The following is an 8,032-nucleotide window of genomic DNA, read 5'->3' on the forward strand; positions in this document are numbered from 1 at the left end:
AACCATGTTCTCCGTCCTGAACCTTTAGAAGCGGTGTCCCAGGAACAAGTCTGAGTCTGTGCAGCAGGGCACAGATGATTCAACTAACTTCAGTGACTGCACCGCGTTCGCGCATTAAATCCATTGAAAAGTAAATCCAACGTCTCCATTCGCGCGCCCACGCGCGTGGATAAACGCTGGAATCTGGCAGCCCTCACCGTCACTCTGTAGAGTTTTTCCCGCCGTGAGAGTTGGGGTGTGCGGGTAGGGGGAGGTTTTGATATCCTCAGGTTGAGAGTCAAGTCCTAAGGGAGCGGCAGGGGCGGGGGTGGCCGGGGAGAGGCGGAGGATGGAGCGCGAACCAGAAAGCGCAGAGGACCAGCGGCCCGCTCCGCACCCGCTGTGATTAGCTCCGGCGGCGCGACCCGGGAGGGCGGACTCTTTCTTAACCCTCGTTGTCTCCTCCTCCCTCTTCCTTTTTAAAGGACGCCTTGCGGGCAGAGCTGTCAGCAACCGCGCGGCCGTTTGTACTTGGCCGCGGCGGAGCTGACTCCTGCTCCTGTGACAGATAGGGGCGGGGGCTGAGCGGCCTGTCCGGGGTACTCGCACGTGGGGAACAAATTCTTTTCTTCCGGCTCCTCTCGGGACCCGGCGATCGCCACAAGCTGGGGCTCGTGTGGCGCTGAAGTTGGCAACCCCGGGCGCAAGGGCTCCCTTGAGGAGTGGGGAGTGAGGTGGCCAGGGGGTTGGCGCGCCCCTCGCGAGGGGAGCGCTATGAGCCGGGCAAAGGGCGGCAGAGACAGCCCCAGCAACAGCCTCGGCTGGCGCCTCCCGCGGGCCCTAGCCAACTCGCCCAGAGCACCATGCTGACTCCCGGCCTGCGGAACTCGTAGTGCAGCCCCTGTCGCCTCCCCGGCTCCTGTTATCCCACGCAGGGCTGGCTTCGGCCGCCGGTGCCAGTCGCTTGCGACGCGACGCGTCCCTGGGGAGGCGGAATCGCCGTGCGCCCGGAGCTCGGGCTCAACCCTTCGCTCTCCATCTGCGTCCTGCTCCCTGCCGCCCAGGGCGTCGAGTGGCGATGGGGGCGCTGCTGGCGCTTTGCCTTCTCGGCTGGCTGCGCTGGGGCCCGGTGGGAGCCCAGCAGTCCGGAGAGTACTGCCACGGTTGGGTGGACGTACAGGGCAACTACCACGAGGGCTTCCAGTGCCCGGAGGACTTCGACACTCTGGACGCTACCATCTGCTGCGGCTCCTGTGCGCTCCGCTACTGCTGCGCCGCGGCCGACGCCAGGCTGGAGCAGGGCGGCTGCACCAACGACCGCGGCGAGCTGGAGCACCCAGGCATCACCGCGCGTAAGTGCGGGGCCCTAGGGGACAGATCCCCACCCTCCTAACGGCGGCGCCTGCCTGTGTGAGCAAGAAGGTCTGTGCGCCTTCCTGGTTCTGTGCGCCAAGAGGACGCGGCCGAGTGGGGAGAATCAAGGGACTGGTGGGTGGTCGGGTTTCAGCTCAGGGTCCTCTATTCATTTGCATTCCCGCTTCCCGCCACTTGCGGTCTCTGCGGGTCGGCCCCAGAGAAAGTTTGCCAGGGACAGTGAGGAGCGCGGGACTTGTGCCTGGTGGCCAGGGGGGAAACAGCTGGAGCTCCTGGGAGAAGGGTCGTGCGGGTAGAGTCAGGGTAGACTTGGGTTTTAGGGAACTACGAGGGTGTCTCATTGTGCGCCCTGGTCACTTCGGGAGCTTCGGGAAGTGAAGTGCCGAAGGCAGGGAAACGCGACTCTTGCAGCGCGCTCATCTGCAGCCCTTAAGGGCTGAGAAACCCCAGTTACTTTTTTTTTTTTTTTTCCTATGGTAGCGTTTCTAAGCCACTATCCAGTTCTGCAGACTTCCTTTCACTTCTCTGCATCGAATTACCCTCTCCGGCCCACCCCCTAATGTCACGCCTTTCAGAAATGCCCAGGTCTTCGGGGTGGAGACTTAGAAACAAGGGTCGAAGGGGCTTCCCCGCCCCCTATTCTCACGTCGGAAAACACGGGTCAAATTTCCGCTCACTTCAGAGCGGAATAAATCACGACGCCAGCAGAGGAAATTGGCACCTTGAAAAAAAGTTTTCCACCTGAATCGGAACATCAGGGAAACCCTTTAGAGCTTGAGGCGAGGGTTTTATGGCCGAGGAAACCGGAGAAGCGGGCGGAGCTGAGAGCGGGTGACACCCCAGGACTCCAGAGCCGAGGTCGGGAGCCGGCAAGAGAAGGTTGCCGGAAAGGGAGGAGAAGCTGGAGAGATCATTAAGGGTGCTCCCTGCAAGCTGATGACCCAAAGGACAGGGGAGTCTGCCCTTCGTTAGTGCTCCACTAGAGGGTGAATACTGGGGGTCAACATTTCCAGTCTAGAGGATTCGGGAAGTAGTTTCTGGAGAAAAGATGCTCAGTTGAAAGTGGGGAAACCCAGGCCGTTGTGGCCTGTTAGAAAACACAGACTCTTCCCCGAGGCTGCCCTCTGGGAGTAAGCGCAATTGTCCAGTCTGCAGCAGGGGATCCTCCCAGGGTTCCTACTGGGATCTGATGCCAGAGGGCAGGCGAGGCGAGAGGCAGTCCACACTCACTGAGTCTGGGATCAGGCAAACCCTGATGGACCTTGGCTCTGTCACTTGCCGGCGGTGTAACTTGGGCCAGTTAGTAACTGCTCTGGACCTCTTCTCAGTTCTAAAGTGGACATACTGCTCTCAAAGGAGGTAAGTTGTTGGTTATGTGAGAGTGTATGAATGCTGGAGCTCAGGGCTTAGTAACTAGTAGTTACTTTTGCCTTGCCTTGCACACTGGTGCTAGTAAACAGGGGAGAACGGGAGGGACACAGAAGAGCTTATGCCTAGGAGCCCGCAAATAGTTGATAGTTAGCTGTCCCTCACTGGCTGTGTCTGTGGGAATTCACACACTTCTCTGATGTATTTCCACATATGGAAAATGGAGCATATCATGCCCATCTCACAGGGTTTCCATGAGACTTTAATCAGATAATGAATAAGAGTGAGCCAGGCACACAGTAGGGCCTTAGTCAATGCATGTTTTCTTTCTTCTGCCTGTATGCTGGAGGCTGTGTCTATCGCAGCTCTATTAGTGGAGATATCTGGAGAATTGCCCAAGGGGATGCCTCTGGGCTGGGAAATTCTATGTCTGCCTTGTAGAGAGGGAAGGAAATTGGAGTTCGCTCTGTTTGAGGGATGCTTTTATAGAAAGTCTGGGCCGTGGACACCAAGAATTGAATTATGATCGATATTTAAAGTTGTCTGACTTCCCAGACTTGAAAGGAAATTCAGAGACATGGCAGCTGGAGTGGGTATACCAAATCTTTTCTGGAAAGAGGCAGCCAGAGCTGGCAATTTATGGTATGGTAAGAGACACGGTAGTTGGGGCCCTCTATGAATTTCTTCATACTGTTCCTTCTGGAGTCTCATAAAATCATGGGTCTGTGTGTGGAGGGGGGTCTCATTTAACAGGCCTGGTTCTCTTTGCTTAGAATGGATATTCTTGGATGGGAGATGGATTGCCAGCCTAAGGGAGGGGTCAAATCTCTAACTGCCCCACTGTGATCAAACTACTAAAATCTGCATTTAAACTCAGAATTATTGTAACCTCTAAAACTTACCCTTTCCCTCCAGTGCCTGAACAGAACAGATTTTGTTTTTTTCTGACTTCCAGATGTGCAATATGATGGTTAATTGCTAACAGAGGTTATGTATCAGTTTGCTTCCTCCCTGCTAAGAGTAAGGAGAATATTCCATCATCACAGTTTGCATTGCATTTTGGAGGTTACCATTAACAAGCTCTGAAAAGTTGAGCTGACAACAGTGATAATACTGAGTCTCCCACCTCTCAACCCTCAGCTGCCCAAGCAGAGCTCAGAGTTTGGGAGATCCTCATCTGAGCGTCTGTTTATGTCTGTTTTTGCCTTTTAGAGCCTGTCTACGTCCCCTTTCTCATCGTCGGCTCCATCTTCATTGCGTTCATCATCCTGGGCTCTGTAGTGGCTATTTATTGTTGCACCTGTTTGAGACCCAAAGAGCCCTCACAGCAGCCAATTCGCTTTTCGCTCCGAAGCTATCAGACAGAGACCCTGCCCATGATCCTGACCTCCACCAGCCCCAGGGCACCCTCCCGGCAGTCCAGCACTGCCACGAGCTCCAGCTCCACAGGTGGCTCCATACGCAGGTTCTCCTTTGCCAGGGCTGAGCCAGGTTGCCTGGTGCCCTCATCACCCCCACCATACACCACGAACCACTCAATCCACCTGGCTCAGCCATCCGGTTTCCTGGTGTCACCCCAGTATTTCGCTTACCCCCTCCAGCAGGAGCCCCCGCTGCCTGGGAAGAGCTGTCCAGACTTCAGTTCCAGTTGATGCGCCCAGGCCAGGAATCCACAACTCAGTCAAATGGCAGATAGGTGGAGCCCTACTGCCACTGCTACATGCAATTCTGAGAAAATTTCCCTTGTAACTGATCAGTGTCATGGGGGAGCACGCCAGGAAAACACAGCACCTTCTAATTTGAAAGTTCCTGGCTCAAATCACAGAATGGCTGAACTAGAGAACTGTTTTCTGGTTTTGCAAACATGCAATCACTACATTGCAATTTATGCTGCTTTTATTCAAAATATGCAGCAGTTTGATTTTAAAGTTGCAAGTTGGCTGAAACTGTTTTACTGGACATTCAGCTATACTGCTCTGAAAGGTCTACGTGTTTCTTTTTCATATAAGTTGTTCATTGAGTTATGAACAAATATATACATAAATAAGCAAAGAAAAATGTCTAGTTGTAATGATCAAAGGTTCGCTTAGAAATTTAACTATTAGGTAAACTTGAGGGGGCAGTGAACAATCTGTTTATGATTTCGGGAGTAACTTAACCATGAATAATACTAGCATATGAGAACATTTACTTTTTAAATAAATCACTAAATTTTGTTTAAAATACGAGTTTTTTTCCCCAAAATACAAGGTTTCAGTAACCACGAGTTTAAAGTTTTAAATATATACTCAGGCATTCATTGTAACACAGATTCTATGTAAAATCATTTCTCCCACTCACTGAAGGGAGTATTTATTGCAGACTTTTTGTTTAGCAACATTTAATGTTTCAATGAAAGTTGGACAGTTGGGGCTTAAAACATTTATTTGTGGCTGGGTGTGGTGGCTCCCGCCTATAATCCTAGCACTTTGGGAGGCTGAGGCAAGCAGATCACCTGAGTTCGGGAGTTCGAGACCAGCTTGACCAACATGGTGAAACCCTGTCTCTACTAAAAATACAAAATTAGCTGGGCGTGGTGGTGCATGCCCATAATCCCAGCTACTTGGGAGGTTGAGGTAGGAGAATCGCTTGAACCTGGGAGGTGGAGGTTGTGGTGAGCCAGGATTGCGCCATTGCACTCCAGCCTGGGCAACAAGAGTGAAACTCCAACTCAAAAGAAAAAAGTTTGTTTGTAAAATGAGCTATGTACAAATGTAAATATTTTAATTTAATGTATTTACCACATTGACTGTACTAATTATTTAGTAATCATACTGTAATTTTTATGTTAATAATAACTGTGGAGTTCAAAGTCTAGCTATTGATATAATCATCTAATATTGCATATCTCCAGTGCCACTGAATTTTATGTCTGATGACTATATATTTGGGCATATTTCTTACTGGGTTAGAATAAATAAAATGTTTCCATGAACTATTGAAATTTTATAGTGCTTCATTTTATCTCTTTAGTGATGTTTTTGCTACTCAGTAAAAGAAAATGTCTTTAACACATACTTCATACTTTAAAATTAAAAAAAATTCTGTATCAGGGCTTGTGAAAGCAGCAAAGGAAGTGAATTTTTATAGAGGTCTCAGTCTGCAGCCCTCCGATGTGTTATCTGGCCTGTAGAGAATTCATCACTGGGACATTTCTCATAAGAATCTGGATTTCTGGCTTCTGATGACATAGAGGATGTGGCACCACGAGTCCTGCACTGCCATGGGGTCAGGTCACTCTTCTTCAGACAGGACACCTGCCATTTGCCAGCCTCCTGCCTGGTCTCCCCACTTGACCCATCTATTTCTGCTATGTTACCTACCTGGCCCCTGCAGGTGTGGTTTGAAAGTCCAGATTTATAGGAATTCATACTATCTTATGTCACTCTCAATTTTCAAACACAACTAGTTAGAGGTAGAATTCTGTCCTAAGAAAGTTGTTTGGCCTTGTCTCTTTGTTTCTAGTTAAGGAAACAAATTCAAAGACATTATGCCTTTGCTCAGTCTAAAGGCAGAAGGGCTCTGACTTCTAGGCTCCTGCTTTTTCCTGCATCTAAAAGTGGCCTGACTTCCAGGTATCCCAAATTATTCAAAATAATTAAGGAAAGAAACAGCTGCATGTAAAAGGATAAACGTTTATGGACATGCTCTTGGGCACACTCCTGTACCATTAGACTGGTTTTATGTTTGCTGTATATTGCTCCTTTTAATGGTTTTAAGGTAACCTTATTTAAGCTCTTATTATGAGCCAAGCACTAACTATAAATATGTACTAACTTATTTTATGCTCTCAACAACCCAAACAGAAAGTATTATAATTCCTATTTTACAGATTTGAAAACTGAGGCATAAAGGAGTGAGGCAACTTGCCCAAGATCCTGCAGCTTGTCTGTACTGAAGTTGATATGCATAAACAAACAGATTCAAACTGCTTTGAGATTTTGATGGTTCTGTGCACAAAATTCACTGGAGATTTTAAGAGCATAAGCCTAAACTTCAAAGGCAGCAATTCTCAGCCCCATTGGACCCCAAAATGAGCTCTCCTTAGAACGAATATGTTGTGACTTTCTTTTATCAGTCCTAAAATGAGATTTATAGATACCTCACTACACACACAATTTAAAAAAATCGATACAATGCCCCAGCGATATACATACAGAAAGAAGAAAGAAAGAAAGGAAAGCAACTTGTTTCTAAATGTAAAGGCTTGGGAAGACTTAAAAGAGACTCAGATACTAACGTTTTATTCAAAACCACCACGATTGTGACAGCTTCAAATCCAGACAGATGCAGTTGGTCAGACTGGCAACTCAAACAGTTGCACTGATGCTGTTAATGTGATTTTCCCCAGCAAAGTTTGATCATCCCTTGATTTGCACAGTGACTGTATATCTGAAGAATTCAGTGTACACTGGGGCAATGTAAAAAATACAGGTAATATGGGATTATGTTTTTTCACCAGTAGGAATGGTAGACATTTCAAAGTCCGGTATACATCTATCAAGTCTTTGTTGTGCAGGCTTCTCCTTGCATTGTAGAGTGTTTGTTACAATTGAGTCCCCCTCAGTGAATGCCAGTAGCACATCCACCTCCACCCTAACGCTCTAATGCCAAAGATTCCCCCACACAATTCCATGATGTCCCCTAGAGGGTGGAACTGTCCCCACTAAATACCATCTAGTTGTCATATTTTTCTAGTAGCTGTACTTTTATTTGTCATTGGTTTGGAGAACAGTTTATGTCCATTAGACAAATAAACACTAAAGAATTCATAGAAAGTTCACATCTGCAAATTTCCCATCCTGAGCAGGATGCCCCAGTCAATTTAACTGGCCGTAAACTGGTTAAAATTATAGAGATGTTGTGTACATCATTGCAATATGACATTCAGTGACACTAGATCAAATCATATCACTAAGTAATTGGTGTACATGCCTTTGACCTTCTCTCTGGAAGCAATGTAGCTGATATTATTATTCACAATTTTAGGTAAAAAGCCCATCCTGTGATGATTTCCAGGTATTGTCCCATTCAACAATTCTTTGCTGAACACCACTTATGGGTCAGGTGCTGGGTGAGATGAATAAAAGATGAATAAAATGCACTTCCAACTCAAGGAGCCACTATCTACCATAGGCTCCAGCATGATGACAAAGAAAATACTTGTGATAAAATGTTACAGATGCTTTGTAAAAGAAGCACATTATTGTTTTGTGCTCTTTGTGGTAGCTGTGATTATAGGGGAGTGCAGGATACCCTGGTAGCACTTACA

General features: G+C 47.9%; 1 protein-coding gene across 1 annotated transcript; it reads left to right on the forward strand.

Moving 5' to 3' along the window:
- The first annotated feature begins 445 nt into the window (after positions 1-445).
- SHISA3 (shisa family member 3) lies at positions 446-6,066 on the forward strand. Its single transcript, XM_003940969.4, has 2 exons — positions 446-1,331; positions 3,934-6,066. The coding sequence occupies exons 1-2, from the start codon at positions 1,058-1,060 to the stop codon at positions 4,371-4,373; spliced, it is 714 nt and encodes a 237-aa protein (XP_003941018.1). The 5' UTR covers positions 446-1,057; the 3' UTR covers positions 4,374-6,066.
- The last annotated feature ends 1,966 nt before the right edge of the window (positions 6,067-8,032 follow it).

This window comes from Saimiri boliviensis, chromosome 3 (genome assembly GCF_048565385.1).
Source record: "Saimiri boliviensis isolate mSaiBol1 chromosome 3, mSaiBol1.pri, whole genome shotgun sequence".
In the NCBI taxonomy this organism is placed as follows: Eukaryota; Metazoa; Chordata; class Mammalia; order Primates; family Cebidae; genus Saimiri; species Saimiri boliviensis.